This window comes from Geospiza fortis, unplaced genomic scaffold (assembly GCF_000277835.1).
Source record: "Geospiza fortis unplaced genomic scaffold, GeoFor_1.0 scaffold373, whole genome shotgun sequence".
NCBI lineage: Eukaryota > Metazoa > Chordata > Aves > Passeriformes > Thraupidae > Geospiza > Geospiza fortis.
In genome coordinates, this window is record NW_005054518.1 from 666097 (window position 1) to 682562 (window position 16466).

Sequence of the window (16466 nt, forward strand, 5' to 3'; positions counted from 1 at the left end):
GCTGCTCCCTTTGACATTGGAGGTTTGAGGGTGTGGATGTGCAGGACCCACCTTCCAGTGTGGCAGGAGATTTCCAGCCTGGAACAGCAGGTGGAAAATGGATGGAGTTGGGGTGTGCTGATCCCTGTTAGTAAAGAGCAGATGGAGAAATGCTGCTGATTGCAGGGGAACCTGAAGTTCTACGTGGATGGAGACACTCCCATCATCGAGAACAGCAAGCTGGTGTCAGTCATTGCTGAGCTCCTGTCCACCAAGGCCGAGCTGGTGGAGAAGGCGCTGCTGTTCCGGACGGTGGCCACGGGCAGGGACGTCATCGACAAACAGCACACGGAGCAGGAGGCCACCTATGGCAGGGATGCCTTTGCAAAGGTGAGTGCAGTCCCCTTCCTGTGACACCCACAGACACATCTCTGCTGCCTTTGCCTTTGCACTGAGGTGTGCAGCAAAGACTGGCAATGCCCAAGGTGGGCACTGCTGCCAGAACTGCACGTTTTTCCATGCTCAGTCCCAGCAGGATTCCTGGGTGGGTCAATAAGCACAGTTTACACAGTAATACACAATTGCTGTACATCCTGCAGATTTGTCTCTGAACCTTGGTGCTCCTGAGTTCTGTGGGGTCTGTGGCACCTCCCCATCCTGCCCTTCCAGCAGGGATCCAGCTCCCACAGCCAGCAGTGCCAGGCACACCGAGGAGGGGATGGGCTGCAGGCTGGGCTGGCATCTGCAAATGTGTCCTACAGGGAGGAATGTGCTGTGAAATGGGATCCTCAGCTTCATTTTGCAGTTAAATTCAAAGAGTAGAGAGTGGAATTGTAACATCTAGAATTTATGTTGGAAACACAAAGTGGTATTTTAAAAATTTTTTATGAAGAATGGTAGAATGGTTTGGGTTGAAGGGACCTTAAGGACCATCTTGTTCCAACCCCCTGCCATGGGCAGGGACACCTTCCACAGGAAGAGTGAGTACTGATGGCAGGAGTGACAATTGTTCCTCCTCTATAAGAAATCAAATTATAAGGGAGGAATGGGTGAACTTATGAAGGTCATTGATAATTAACTTGACTTCTTTTCCTGAGATAATGTATTTTCCCCAGCTTCACAGCACATTTTGAACATGAAGACTTTGAAGACACCTCTGCCTACAGAGCATTATCTTTGTGAAAGGTGAACAGGATTATTTTCCTGTCATTGTGTTCAGTTGTTGAGTTTCTGTGTCTGACCTCTCTCTTGCTCTTCACTATTGTTAAATAATTCTCAGGAATGGTGCTTATTAGGCAGCTGAAAAGCTGACTGGAATCAAATTAGGGAACTGCTGCACCCAGTGACCTCACTGGGATTTCAACTTGGTATAAATGAGTTTTGGAAGAAAGAAAATAAATACTTCCATAGAATATTTTCTTCAGTCAGTAGCTGCTCACTTTCATGACCATGACCTGCAGCTTTGATGGAGGCCTGGAATGAGCTGTGTGGAATTTCCTGGGAAGAGCTGAGGCAGGTGCAGGCGGGAGCCCTCAGTCTGTGTTTCCTGCAGGCCATTTACGAGCGTCTCTTCTGCTGGATTGTGACCCACATCAACGATGTCATCGAGGTGAAGAACTACGACACCACAGTGCATGGCAAGAACACAGTCATTGGGGTCCTGGACATCTATGGCTTTGAGATATTTGACAATAACAGGTGAGCCCCCTTCTAAAGCCCAGTGTTGTGCCTTGCCTTTCCCAGAACACTCATCACTTTTTCTTCTCATGTTTTTGCAGCTTTGAACAATTCTGCATTAATTACTGCAATGAAAAGCTGCAGCAGCTCTTCATTCAGCTGGTTCTAAAGCAGGAGCAGGAGGAGTACCAGCGAGAGGGAATTCCCTGGAAGCATGTGAGTGCTTTGGCAGGGCAGGAAGAGGTGCTGTGAGGTCAGTGTACCAGCAAAATGCTGGACCTGAAGCTGTTCCACATGCAGGCTCCAGTTGATGGGACATCTGTGTCCCTGCCAGCTGTCCTGCCAGGCTGGGACCAGGCTGGGCAGAAGCTCCCCAGTCGCCTCACCACGTGTCTCCTTGGGAAAATATGGGACTCCAGGTCTGAGATGAAACCTTTTGTGGCACCTCTGTGATGCCACACATGTAACTGTGGGTTTCTGTGCTGAGTGCTTATAGATTTTTCTAGTTGTTGATGGTAATATGTAAAAATCTTGACTTTTCCTGTTCATACTCACTTCAGAATGCCAAGGACGGGATGTGCAGTGTCACTGTGGTGACTGCACACAGCTGAATTGTAAAAGACATTTTAAAGAGCATTCTGCAGCAGAGATCTTGAGAGGTATCTGAGGGGTTTGAAAAATCACTTTCTGTGTTGTTCAGTGCAGGAGAGCAGCCTGCTTTATCTGGAATCAGAGATCTGCACATTCAGAGCTGATTGCTCCTCGCTGTCACACTGGCTGCTATGGCCAGCACTGGTACCCTCCCATTTCTGCAGCCAAGGACACCAACACCCCTGTCCTTTGTTTCCTGCAGATTGATTATTTCAACAACCAGGTCATCGTGGACCTGGTGGAGCAGCAGCACAAAGGGATCATTGCCATTCTGGATGATGCCTGCATGAACGTGGGGAAAGTCACGGATGAGATGTTCCTCGAGGCCCTCAACAGCAAACTGGGGAAGCACGCTCACTTCTCCAGCAGGAAGGTAACCCACAGACCCTGCTGTCCTCTGCTGTCCATTCCCCATGTTCTGAGGTGGAATGGAAATGAGGAAAAGGGGTTTAGGGAGGGCTGGGTTGGAATCACTGCGACTGAGTGTGAGATGAGGAGCTCAGAGCAGCTCCAGCCGCAGAAGAACCCGGCAGAGGGAGCTCCAGCCCATCCAGTGGCTCATCCCTTTTATTCCAGGATAAAAGGAGCCTGAGCTCGTGCCTTGACATATCATGATGTCATCTGGAACCAATCGATACGCCGGCTCGGCCCACGTGTTGTTCTTCCCAGGCTGCTCTAATACATAGTGACAGTGAAATTATTCACACTCCTGCATTATTACAGCGCTGTGATTTGGGCTTTTTTCATCCTCATTGGCTGCAGAACGTGCTCGTCTCCCTCTGCACCTCAGAGCACCCAGGCCCCTCGCCTGCCTTTGTCTGGGCTACAATGGGCGAATTAAAAGGCTTCATTTATTCCTCACTTGGCAGCAGATTGCAAAATGGTCACCAGCCTGATTAATTTGAGAATCTTTCACACAGAGTAATCAAATAAGGGCCTTCAGTTTGATGTGTCTCTACTCAGAAACATTGTCTAAAATGTATGGCTCAGAGTGCTGGTCCCCCCTGCTCCCTCCCACCCCAGCACAATATTTTATGTAGGTCAGAAGTACCAAATTAGCCTGGTTGTGTAAGATATGTGCTAAAGGCTGCCTCTGGGAGGCCTGGGATAAACAATGGATCTGGCTGGGGCTGTCTGAGGAGAGGCCAGGATGAAAGTAAACCAAAACCACTTTTTCCTCCTAGATAATAATTTTCCTTAAGTGCCCTTCTGCTGCAGCACAGCTGATGCACACCTGCCAGGTGCACCTGAGCTCAGGGAGGGGGACAGGGAGCTTGGTTCCACTTTTGACCCAGATTTCACGTGCCCACACAGTGACGTGAAACACTCTGAGAAAACTCACATCAAAATAAGTGTGGGGCCTGGCCTAGGTTCCTGTTTGAATACAAACTGTTTCCTGCAGTGGTGGTACTGGTGGGATGAAGTGTGGGATCCTCTGCAGCAGGGTGCTGGGGACTGGTCCAGTTTCTGGAGCTGTCTGGTCAGTGGATGTCACAGAGGAGTTTGGTTTCTGTTCTGTCCTTCTCCCACATCTGCCCAGGGGAAGAGGCCCTGCCACAGAGGGAGCAGGTGGTCCTTTAGTGCAGTGGCAGAAGGAGATGGAATTTCAGGAGGTGCTATGGGAGGCTATAAAATGAACATTTAAAAATAAAATCTGCTCAAGTCCTTGCCTTTGGGAGTCCCCTCCCAGCAAGGAGACATTAAAGGGCAGCATTGCCAGCTGCAGCGTTCCTCAGCAGGAGGTGGCGTTGTCAGAAACTGCCTGCACAGGCTGAGAGGGAGGCAAGCAATCCTGCTATAAATAATGTTTATGGAGGGGCTGATGGATCTGCCTGGCTTGCTAATTTCTAGTTAAATCAATAGAGCCTTGAAAACATTGACCCATACACCTCTCAGCATAATTATTATCTTTTCTCCCCATCTCTGCAGACATCCCAGCACCTCAGAGCTCTTCTTCAGTCCCACCCAGAACTGCTGTGAGAAGCCTGAACCTTCTGAGCCAGGCTTTTCTAGCTTGGATTAAAACAAAGGGCTTGATTCCATCTCATGCCCTGCCTTTGCAGACTGCAGTGGTTCCATGCAGATCCTGTACAGTTCCACACAGATGGGAGCTGTTCCCAAAGAGTTAAAGTGCATGTGTTGGGAACAGCTCCCATCCCTCAGCCCAGTTCATGCTCCACTGCTCCCTGCAGAGCATGCTGCACACAGGCTCCATGTGGAGAAGCTCTGGGGGGCTGTGGTGCCCTAAATAGTCGTGTCCTACTTTGTGTACCCGGCTGCTCCGAGCTGCCAGCGTGGAGGAATCACTGCCCTTGTCCTGGGCAAGGCCATACGAGCCAGGACAATGCTGCTTAACACTTCCACCAGCAGAATTTGTGGCAGAATTTTGTGTTCCTGGAGCATGGGGTGTCCTCCTCGGGTTTGTCTAATGCTAATCTGGATGTGCAGATGTGCCAGCTGTTCTAGTGGCCCTTCCCAATATCACCATTTGTATCCTCAACCTCTCCAAGTTCCATTGATTTTCTGTTGATATTATACTTTGGAAGGGTCAAGGGCAGTGACAGACAGTCCATGAATGCCTCAGTCTTCAGATTGTGGAGAGCATCAATCTCAACAAACTGATTGTGAAGGGAGGAGTATCAGAAGGTCCATTCCAGTCCACCTGATGTTGTGTCTCCTGAGACAGTGGACAGTGGTGAATGCCCAAGTGAGAGCCCAATACAGGACAAATGTGTACTGATAACTTGACATGCTCCCATTCCTCAGGGACCTGCAGCCCAGGACCCTCCTGGTCTTCTTAACAGGGTTTGTGTGTGGTCTTCTTGGTTTTTAAATCAACAAAGAATTCCACAGCTCAGATACTCAAGTGAAGAGCTCTTTCCTCCCTGTTTCCCTCCCTCCTCCCTTTTCCATTTCAGATTACACCTCTCACCTCCTAGTTTTTAAATGGTAAAACACAGTTCTCTTTGTCTTCCAGTACATCATCTCCATGTGTTTTGCCATCATCTCTCACATTTCTTTCCTTACCTGGGGAAGCTGAGTTTGTTGGCTCATCCTCCCAGGGCAGTCAGTCAGCACGGGATGGGTTTTGCCCTTTAAGCCTCTCCCAGTTCTCCATGTCCTTGTTGAGATGAGTGAGGTCTGTTAAGATCCCTGTTGAGGAGGAAGGGATGGTTTGGGGCCCATCAGTTCCTGTGAACTTTGCCCTTTCTCAGTGGGACTCCCTGCCCTGCTGGGGAGTTCCATTTGCTCTGCTTTGCCCTCATTTAGCTGTTCCCAGCCAGCCCTCAGTGATTGAGTGCTCCCACCCAGCCCTACGACCTCCCCCTTGCCCTCAGATTATGGCTCATTTCAGATGCTGTGACAGCACAGGCTCAGGGCAGGCTCCCACAGGATTCCCATCTTTCCAACACCTTTCTCCTGTCTTTACTCACCCTTGAATGCTGTGAGCTGTCAGTGAGAAGCCTCCTGGAAGGGCTCACAGAAACCCAGGCAGGTGATCCACTCTATCAATGTTCTCGCTGGTCTTTTTTCCACTAATTTCAACTGTTTTGTCCAGGAAACACAAAGTTTAGACAGAATCACTCCTTTGGAAAAAGCCAAACCAGCAAACAACAAAATCCCTGATTGCTGCTCTGGCTCCTTCCAGCCTCTCCAGAGCTGGATGAGCTTTCAGAGGATCTTGTGCTGCCAGCTGTGCCCTCTCTGGTAGCACAGACACATTTCTGTTGCCATTTGGTATTTACCCCTTTTATTGACTTGTTGGTTTGAGCTGTGTGTTTGGGTAGCTGAAAAAGGCACTCCCCAGGCCCCTGCTGGGAACAAAGCTGCAGCAAGAAAAATGGCTTTGTTTCCCTGGCATTGCCTCCTTTCTTCATTTTCCCTGTGTTCTGCTGCACCTTGGGCATCCGTCAGCTCTGCAGCTCCTGGTGTTCCCTGCTCCTGCCATGCTGGATTTCCTGGGGACCTTGGTACTCCCACTCCTTGGGCTCCTCCTTCTGATTCATTTTGTGTAAAATATATTCTGCTTTGTTCACCTCTTCTTGCAGTTTGAGGCAATCTATTTTGTGTTTTTAGACACAGGTGAATTTTTGGAGTGTATCTCCCTGCTCCTAATCATCCTTCCTGCCATTTATTTCAACCATGATAATTTCCTCTTTTATTTCTCCAAGACCTTTTGTGGATAGCAGATATCTGCTCATAGCCCTTGGTGCTGTTAAATTCTGCCTGCAAAAACTTAATTCATCTCCTACTCCTTTTGCCTATAACAAAATCCTCATTCTTATCTCATACTCCCTTTTTAATTAAGCCAACTCTGATGGATTTTTTTGGCTCCTGCTATTCCTGAGTGTGTTACAGGCACTGCTGCTGAACAGCTGCCACGTGGGCACTGGACATGTTGTGTTGTACAGAGGGAATGGGATGGGATGGGATGGGATGGGATGGGATGGGATGGGATGGGATGGGATGGGATGGGAATTTGAGCCTGGAGCAGTGAGTCTGCAAGGGGTTTCCTGTTTGAGGGGTGTCAGATGACCAAGAGGGGTCTGGGACTGAGCAAGCCTTGCTGCTGTCACAGCAGTTGGCCCATTTCTCTGCAGAGGAGTTACACTGCAATGGCAAAAAAAACATAAAGGAAGACTTAAAAAAGTAACAAATCAACTCGTGGGTGCAATGTTTCTCTACAGGCACGAGTGTTCTTTTTGCACAATGGTATTTCTGAGACAGTATTAATTTCTTCATGAAATTATAGGCTCTTGCAGCTCCATTTGTACAAGCACATGTTCTTACAGTGCATCCATGAAGACATTTTTCAGCAGTGGCTTTCACATCTGCACATAGAAAGTGGGATTCCTGTAGCTCCCAGTGCTATTTTGAAGGCAGGTTGCTCTTCCATGGAGCTTGTAAATGCAGGGCTGGTGTTTTAATATCAATCCATGGGTGGTATTTTAATGTATGTGAATTTGTTTCAGCTTTGTGCCACAGACAAAACGCTGGAGTTTGACAGAGATTTCCGGATCAAGCACTACGCTGGGGATGTGATGTGAGTTTCCTTCTGAAATAAAACTGCACATTTTATTTTTGTCTTCCCAGCAGCTCTGAAGTGGCACAATATTCTGATTTACTGCTGCTTCTGGTGCAAGCCAGAATAGCTGTCACACACAATTACAGAGTGCAGCACTTGCTTATCAATTAAATCTTCTGCTGGTGCCTTGCTCTACAGAGTGGGAATTTGTACTTGGAGTGAAACAAAAGGAGAGTGAGGGATGGGGGTGAGGGGAGAGCCGTGCTCCAGGGGAAGAAAAAGGGAAAAAAGGCAGCAGTGTTTATGCAAGAAAACTACACTGAGCTAATAAAGTCTGGTTTAGACATCTGTTTAGTGTGATTATGTAACTCTGGCTTTAAATTCTCCAATCAGTTGGAGCAGGCTGGGAGCCCAGGGGAGAGATAACCTGCAGGAGGGATCAGGGCAGGAGGGTTGGGAAGTGTTTGCCTGGAGCCTGCAGGAACAAGTGCAGGAGGAGACAGCACTGGGAAGGTAGAGTGGAAGTGAAGGATGCACATGGTAGAAACCATTGGCTGGGAAAGCTGTTGTATGGAATATCACTGGAATAATTTAATGGTTTAGGATTTGTGTAACTTCCCATGTCAGAAGAAAGGGAGTTACTGAAAGAAGAATTTATGATTTCTTTTACCTTGGGATGAATTTTACCTTTAATTTCCAAGGACAACCAATGTGATCAGACTGGATCCCATACAGCACAAGCAGGTTATCTTCTGGAGTCTTTGCTGAGCAGTTCCTGACAGACATCTCTGATTCAGGGGGTTTTGGAGGAGAAAATACAAGGTGCTGTCTTAGTGGCTGAACCTTCTGAACTGCCAGTGGCTGACAAATGGGGTAAAAGAAAACTGAAATGTGGAAAGAATCACAGATAGTTCAGGCCCAGATCTTACATGGAGCCCTAAGACTTGAGGGTGGGCAGGCCCTGGCACAGGGGCTGCTCCTGCATCCCTGGCAGTGCCCAAGGCCAGGTTGGACGGGGCTTGGAGCAGCCTGGGACAGTGGAAGGTGTCCCTGCCGTGGCAGGGGTGGCACTGGATGCCATTTGAAAGGTCCTATTGCATGACTCTGTGATTTGAGGATGGCTCCATACAGGGATTTTCAGGTTGTGGGTTGATCTCAGAGTCTGTAGGTTGGGTGCAGCTTCCCAGGGTGGGATCTGGAGCTCAGGAGACATCTGCATGGGAGTCACTGAACGGGAGACTTTGGACCTTTTCTGTGAGGACACAGCACTGCCTGCCTTGAGACCTGGAGAAGAGATGAAACCCTGGAACAGTGACCTCCTCCAGTGGTGTTCCTGTGGGAACAGAGGAAGGAAGGAATTTAAAGTGTGTGTGTTTCTGTGTGTGCTGATTTCCAGGGCAGCTCCCAGTCACTGCTCAGAGGCTGCTCAGGAACTCAGGCTCTCTGCTGAGAGAGAGGCAGACTGCACAAATTGAAAAATAAACATGAATTTCTCTAGGATATAACACAAACTCAGTTTGGAGACAGAATCCTGAGTGTAACTCCTGAATTTGGGCCTTCTACCCCCTGCCCAGGTGCTGTGAGGTGTCTCAGCCAGCACCTGCACAGCTCCAGGAGCTCTCTGAGGCCAGGTGTCTGCTCAGGAACTCAGGCTCTCTGCTGAGAGAGAGGCAGACTGCACAGATTGAAAAATAAACATGAATTTCTCTAGGATATAACACAAACACACAAACTCAGTTTGGAGACAGAATCCTGAGTGTAACTCCTGAATTTGGGCCATCTGCCCTCTGCCCAGGTGCTGTGAGGTGTCTCAGCCAGCACCTGCACAGCTCCAGGAGCTCTCTGAGGCCAGGTGTGCTGCTCCAGGAGCTCTCTGAAGCCAGGTGTGCTGTTCCTGTGCTCCAGGAGCTCTCTGAAGCCAGGTGTGCTGCTCCAGGAGCTCTCTGAAGCCAGATGTGCTGTTCCAGGAGCTCTCTGAGGCCAGGTGTGCTGTTCCAGGAGCTCTCTGAAGCCAGGTGTGCTGTTCCTGTGCTGGAGGTGGGAGCTGGGCTCAAGGATCCAGGTCTCACCCTCTGCTCCTGCAGCATTAGGACAGGCTGGGAGCAGGGCTGGTTTAGCCTCTGCTGTGTCTGTAGGAGTGCAGGGATCCTGATTCCACAGCTACCAGCAGCTCACAGAAGGACTTTGCTACTTTGCAATTAACTCTGGTTTTCCTTTATTTTTTAGTTACTCTGTCACTGGATTCATTGATAAAAACAAGGACACTTTATTTCAAGACTTCAAACGCCTCATGTACAACAGGTAAGAATTTTAATGAGGTGAATTTTAATCTGATTTGTCAGAATCCTTTTTTGTGGAGTGATGCTATCAGAGACTCAGGTTTTCAGTGTGTGTGAATAAACACATTGCTTTGGGATTTGATCTTTGTACATCTCCCATGACCCAGAGACTGTTAGTTGGATTTTTCAGGTTAAAGTCCTTATTCTGTACATGTTTCTGTTCTGATGCAGCCTTTAATTGAACAGAATTTAAAGTGGGTTGTTTTTTTTTTTGAAACCAACTGATTGTGCAATCAAGACAGTGCAGAGCTTGCTTGTGCTGCCTGATTTGTCATTAACCCATTGCAGATTTACCATCACTGCTCTGTCTGTAATCAGTGCTGAAGATGCTGGGGGGCTCTGGTCAACAACAGAAATCCTCAGCCCCACCTAAAGCACCATTTTTTGAAAGAAATGAGGAGATAGGTGTGAATCCTTTCATGTCTGCAGTGATGTGAGAAGTGCAAACCATAAGGTCACGTGTTGGGCAAGCAAAAGTTGCCTTGAGAAGCAGATTTGCAATCCTGTCAGAATGTGGGTGGAAGTCCCCGTGGAACTGTTTTTCTTCATGTCCTCATTTTGTATCTGCATCTTTCAGGGGCTCTGCTCAGAGGACAGTGGGCACAAACAGCCTGCAGTGGTGGGCTCTGTTTACCTGTACAGATGTTAAATTGGTCTGCAGCCCTTTGGGCTGACTGGCTGTGCTCCCCTGAGCAGTCCCACTGTTCCTGTTTTCAACACTTCCCATTGACCAGAAACCTTGCAAAGTATTTGCTGTGTGGTTTTATCCAATTTAGTCTGTTTTCTGTGAAGTCTCTGGAAAATCCTGTTCCCAAACACCACTTCCAGCACATTAAAGCCTGGGACAGATTGGCCATTAGATTGCTGTAAATGTGCTCAATTTCTCTTTGTTCCTGAACTCTTGCTATCCATCAGGGCCAGTTTACCTCACCCTGAACCCTTCAGAAATACAGGCCAAAGTGTATAAATTACTTTATATATCAAGAGAGGTGCAGAAATGCAGCTTGAACACAAGTGACAGTTCTAAGGGAGGGTGGTGTGGGTCTCCCTCTCCTTTGTGTTGATTAAATTCTTTCTGTTGTGGCAGTGAGGCAGCTCCTGCCTTTGATGGATCACTCTGTGGGATTTTCTCTGTCCTATTCCTGCACATCCTGATCTGAAGGGAGAATGTGCTTGTTGTTTTTCCAGAATGTTCAGTTGTAAACTTGAACTTGCTCTTAAGAGCATGAAATGTTTTGCCCAGGGGTCTCACCTTGTGAGTTGGAAGCAGCAGTGGGTCTGGGTAAAACCAACTGTTGGATTGTCAGTGCAGTGGAATTAAAGAGATTCTCTTGTAGCTCCAACCCTGTGTTGAAGATGATGTGGCCTGAAGGAAAACTGAGCATCACTGAGGTCACCAAGAGACCTCTGACAGCAGCTACTCTGTTCAAGAACTCCATGATTGCCCTGGTGGACAACCTGACACTGAAGGTAAAGATTCCTGTTTCAAAATTGACTCTGGCTTCTGATGAGAGGAGTGTGGCTTCTCCTTGGAGAGATTCCCACCTTCCCCTCACTGCCATCCATCAGGTGCTAAGCTCATTAAAGGCAGAGCAGCCTTGTCTGTGCCAAACAGGCTTTGGCTGGGCAGGTCTGGAGGGAAGGTCACCTCCATCCTCCATGAAGAAGGTGGATTTTTGGTTCCTCCATGACCAGTGCATCTTCCACTTGTAGGAAAGCCAGTCTGCCTTAGGGTTGTGGTTCCAAGTCAAATGGAACCTTCACTGGGAGGTTCCTGTGTGAGTCTCAGTGTAGTCCTTTCCCTTTCTTTACCTGTCCTAAACTTTCATTGTTGTTGTTATAATTAGCAAAGCTCTTTGGGCAGAGGGCCCAGAGGATGCTGTTCATGTTGCAGAGAGTCTCTCTGGCTTCCCATGCCAGTGGGAATGCAATACAGACCTGTGTGAGTTCCTTCTTTCCTCCTCTTTGCCATGCCAGAGGTGAGGAGGGAAAGCTTTTATTTCAGCCCATATTTCAGTTTGATGGTAGAAGGCTTTGCTTGGGCAAGCACCACACTGAGTGATGGAAGGTGGGGAAGGGGATGCTCAGGAGGGGCTGTTGGAGCAGCCCTGGGAGCTGAGCTGAGATTCCTGGGCAGTACTGGGGTGTTGCTGGAGCTGGGTGGCCTTGCTGGGCTCCTGGCACTGGGGCACAGCCCACAGGAGATGAACAGAGAGCCCAGGGTGCTGGGGTGTGTCCACATTCAGGATAATTAAGCAATGAGTGCTCTGAGTGACTTCTTGGGGGCTGTGGGAGCAAAGGAGATGGGTCAGAGCACAGCACCCAGTGCTGGCTGAGCACAGGCAGAGAGAGCTGCCCTCACTTCTTGTGCCCAGGGTTAGGCCATGAAATCACACCTGATTTATGGGCACTGCCCAGGCTCCCCAGGGAATGGTCCCAGCCCAGGAGCAGCTGGACAATGCTGCCAGGGGTGGGATTGTGCAGAGCCAGGAGTTTGACTGGATGATCTCTGGGGGTCCTCCCAACAAAGGATATTCTGTGATTCCATGATTCTGTGTTTTGGTGTTCCTGCAGTGCAGTGGGTTCAATATGAGCTCTGCAGGAGGATCTGAGACCCACCAAAGCTGCCTGGAGGTGCCAGCTGGGCTGCAGTGGGTAATGGAGCCCCATGGCTCCCCCCAGAATGTTTTGCCTCAGAGCTCCTGAGAAGATGCCCCTGTGAGCCCAGCCCAAGGCCAGGCCTTGCTAAAATAGGCACCAGCAGTCAATATTGAGAGAGTGCCTGTGGAGGCAGAGAGGAGCTTTCCTGGGTGGCAAATCATGAACTGCCAGAGCTGGAAGGTGGCTGTGACCCTGCTGGGCATGGGGACAGACTTTACTCTGTTTTCTAAGGAGTCAAAACTGATCTGATCTTCCAAATAATCTGCTGGCTGGCCCTGCCCTGAATCTGGTACAGGTGTCAGGAGCTGCCAGGAGCTCAGGGAGAGGAGCACTTGTGGAAGGAAAAGTTTCTCCTTGGTGCTGTTATTGCTGGTCTGGTCCTACAGAGTGGCCATGGACACTTGTGCCCAGTGTGGGGAGCCTGAGGCAGCCCAGGAGGGGCTCAGGACAGCAAGAATCCCTGGGGGTGTTGAGGGGAAGGCTGTGATCAGGCCACAGCAGGGAGCTGGGAGCAGGCAATTTCAGCAGGCATCCATGGAAAAACTTCCTTTCCTTGTTTATTGGAAAAATTATTCCAGGCCACCTGGTAGGTGTAAAAATAGAATAGTTCAGAGAATGCTGTGCACTGTGGTGGTTTGAACAATCCCTGCAGCTCCCAGCAGGGCATGGAGAGTTTAAATCCCACCTTATCCATCTTGAATCAGTGGGTGCCAGCATTGCTCACTGAAGGCTGCCTGGCTTGGGTGGAATTAATTTACTTCAATCCATTTATCATCACTATCTCCATCATAATTACCAGCCTTTCCAGGGGTAGGCACAAGCAGGAGCTGTTTCCAAGTCAAATTCACTGGGAGGTTCCTGTGTGAGTCTCAGCATAGTCTTTTCCCTTTCTTTACCTGCCCTAAACTTTCAGTGAGAAACTTGCATTGAAGCTTTTGATGTTTTTGTGATTTTCAGTTGAATATCAATGGAGACAAGAAGATTTCATTAGCTTTGAGATACCAGTGCTGATAAGCATAATTTAAACTCATTGTGCTCCAAGACCAGATTTGATGGAGTCACAGAATTGTTCAGGCTGGAAAAGCCCCCTGGGACTGAGTCCAGCTTATCCCCAGCACGGCCAAGGCCACCACTGACCCCTCAAGGGGCACATCCACACCTTTTCTGAACACTTGCAGGAATGGGGACTCCAGCACTGCCCTGGGCAGCCTCTTCCAGGGCTTGACAACCCTTTCCATGAAGAAATTTTCCCAATATCCAAACTGAACCTCCCCTGGCCCAGCCTGAGGCTGTTCCCTCTCCTGTCCCCTGGCAGCAGAGCCTGACCCCCTGGCTGTCCCCTCCTGTCAGGGAGTTGTGTTGGTGAGACCCATCCTGCAGCCAGGCTGGTGTCACTTTAAAGGGTCTAAATTTTGGGGAGGTTCCTTAAATAAAACCCCTGAACACAACCTTTGTGTGCTTCAGGCAGTAATTCAGAGTGCAGACAGCTTCTGTCTGGCTGCTCTGCCCTGAGCATCTCTGTGAGGTGACTTTTGGGACAGTTAATGACATGTACATATCATTAGCAAGTCAATAATTGGGTATTCAGGCCATGCCAGCAAGATGCTGGTGATGCACAAAGAGCTGGATGCTCTGCCTCAGTCTCTGTCAGTCTGGACACTTGGTTCTTCCTTCTGCTGGGCTGGAAGCACTGCTGGTGAGGGCACTCTCTGTTTTGGGTACCCCATCCCTGCAGTTCCAGGTGCTCTCTTCCTTTCTGGGGCTGTTACTCATTTTTCCTGTGCTGAATTTGGCACTGAAGCTGCACTAGTGGGGAATCAACAGTGACACTCTCTGTGTGTCTTGATTGTGGCTTGGACCCTGCAGGACTTTTTTGGGAAGCCTGTGGTCACAGCTGATGGAAACAGCTCTGAACACAGGGTTGCACAAACTGCTGAGGTCTGGGGATGTCAGAGGAATCAAATTCCTTAGGGGAGGTAACACCAGTTCATGTCATTCTCAGCTGTTTCTCAAACAAGTTGCAGACAGGCTTGAGTTTTGTGCAGCTTGAGCTGACGGTTTCTTGACATTTCCTGGTGTGCCCAGTGCATTCAGTGCTCCTTGTCTCACCTGGGCTGCTCTGCCTCGTGATTCTCTGAAAACTCCTTCAGAGCACATTTATATGCTCAGTTTCTGTACTCCTCAACAGGATGGCAGCCCAAGAGCTCCTCTTTATTGATATTCATGTTTGGCCTCCCTGGAAAGCTGCAGGGCTCTTGCTGTAGCAGGAGTATCTTTAAACCCTCCTTTGGAGGAATAGTCTCCAAAAGTGCCAATCTGAATAACAATAATCTTGGGATTTTAGAATTGTTATGTCTGGAAAAGACATTTAATGAAGATCATCGAGTTCAACCATCAGCTCAGCACCACCAGAATATCAAAGTCTCCAGTAGCTGCAGCCCTAAAGTTATTTAACTTCTCTCCTATTTAAAATAACAAACTTTAAAATTCTCTTTTGTTGCTATTCTGGTTTAAACCTGACTTTTGGTGGTGCAGCAGAGCTCTGCAGTCCCTGAGGGGAGGGGCAGGTGTTGAGGTCACTGGGATGTCTCAGGAGCTTCCCTAGGGTCAGTGCCATGGCACTGGTGTTGTTGACAGTGCAGGAGCTGTTCTCAAAGCTGGTTTTAATTTCAGCTTCTGCAAACACAAGTCCATATGGAAACACTGAAAATGTGGCTGGAAATGCCACACCTCCAATCCTGGGGGCAGCTTTGGGGCTCCCAGAACAAGGACACTGAGGGGCTGGGGGTGTCCAGGGCCAGGGAACGGAGCTGGGGAAGGGTCTGGAGCCCCAGGAGGGGCTGAGGGAGCTGGGAAGGGGCTCAGCCTGGAGCAAAGGAGGCTCAGGGGGCCCTTGTGGCTCTGCACAGCTCCTGCCAGGAGGGGACAGCCGGGGGGGGTCGGTCTGGGAACAAACGGCCTCAGGCTGGGCAGAGGGAACGGCCTCAGGCTGGGCCAGGGCAGCTCAGGATGGACATTGGGGAAAATTTATTAGTGGAGAAGGTGCTCAGGCAATGGCACAGCTGCCCAGGGCAGTGATGGACTCCCCATCCCTGAGGGATTTAAAAGCCATGTGGATGTGGCACTTGGGGACAGGGGGCAGTGGTGGCCTTGGCAGTGCTGGGATCCGCTGGATTTGATGATCTCAGAGGGCTTTTCCAGCCTGAACAATTCTGTGACTCCACGAAATCTGGTTTTGGAGCACGCTGAGTTTAAATTATGCTTATCAGCACTGCTATCTCAATGCTACTGAAATCCTCCAGATTTCCAGAATCTTTTAGGCAAAAGCTTCCTGTAGGTGGGAAAAAGTACTATGTTTTTTCCAAAACCAAACCACTTAAAAACTGGCTTTTCCAGTTGCTGTGTGCCATTTCTCAAGAACACGTTTTACTGCCCAAGCCCTTTGCTGTGTGGTGGATTATTTTGGGTGGCTGTGTTGTAAATCCTGACACAGGAAGCCCTGTGGCTGCCCCAGCTGTGACTGACAATCTTCTCTGGTGACTCTTTGAACATGTATCTCCTCCTTATTTCTTTTCTTTTTTTCCTCCTCCTCCTGTGTAACTCCTTTTGTGACTCTTCCTTCCATCTCTCCCCTCTGCTATCCAGGCTGACAGGCTTCACCTCTGCTAAGTGATAATGTCATCATTGTGACTGACTGGACATATCCAGCACAAATTTGTCTGTCTGTCCCATCCCTTCTCTCATGTAAGGAGCTATAAAGTACAGAAAAGAAACCCCTCAAGAAAGAGTTAGAGTGCAATGGCTTAAAACTGGTTTGGTTTCTTTTTAACACTTAAAAATCTAAAAGTCGCTCAGCTTGATGGAAAAAAAAATAAAATCAGCTGCAATTAGACATCCAAAGAGCTTTCAAAGCTGGGGCCTTTGTGTCTCTGCATTTCAGTTCTTCCCTTTACAAACTGCAGTTGTCTGACAGCAAGAATGGGAGCTGCATAATTATCCCCCTGAAGAGCTGGGGCTTGGGGATTTGGAAGCATGGAATAATCTACTTTAGAATTTACTCCAGGAGCTGTCGTTTCTGAGAGGCTTTAATTACACTGTAATTGCACTGATGGATGATCTCCTGTCTGTGTAGG

General features: G+C 48.9%; 1 protein-coding gene across 1 annotated transcript in view; it reads left to right on the forward strand.

Moving 5' to 3' along the window:
• The window catches only part of MYO1D (myosin ID), a 124168-nt gene that overhangs the window by 7109 nt on the left and 100593 nt on the right, over positions 1 to 16466 (forward strand). The window contains exons 8-14 of the mRNA XM_031063629.1: positions 166 to 369; positions 1532 to 1677; positions 1758 to 1872; positions 2510 to 2680; positions 7281 to 7351; positions 9560 to 9634; positions 11010 to 11142. Of these exons, the coding sequence (XP_030919489.1) occupies positions 166 to 369; positions 1532 to 1677; positions 1758 to 1872; positions 2510 to 2680; positions 7281 to 7351; positions 9560 to 9634; positions 11010 to 11142 (915 nt within the window). The remainder of the gene's footprint in view (positions 1 to 165; positions 370 to 1531; positions 1678 to 1757; positions 1873 to 2509; positions 2681 to 7280; positions 7352 to 9559; positions 9635 to 11009; positions 11143 to 16466) is intronic.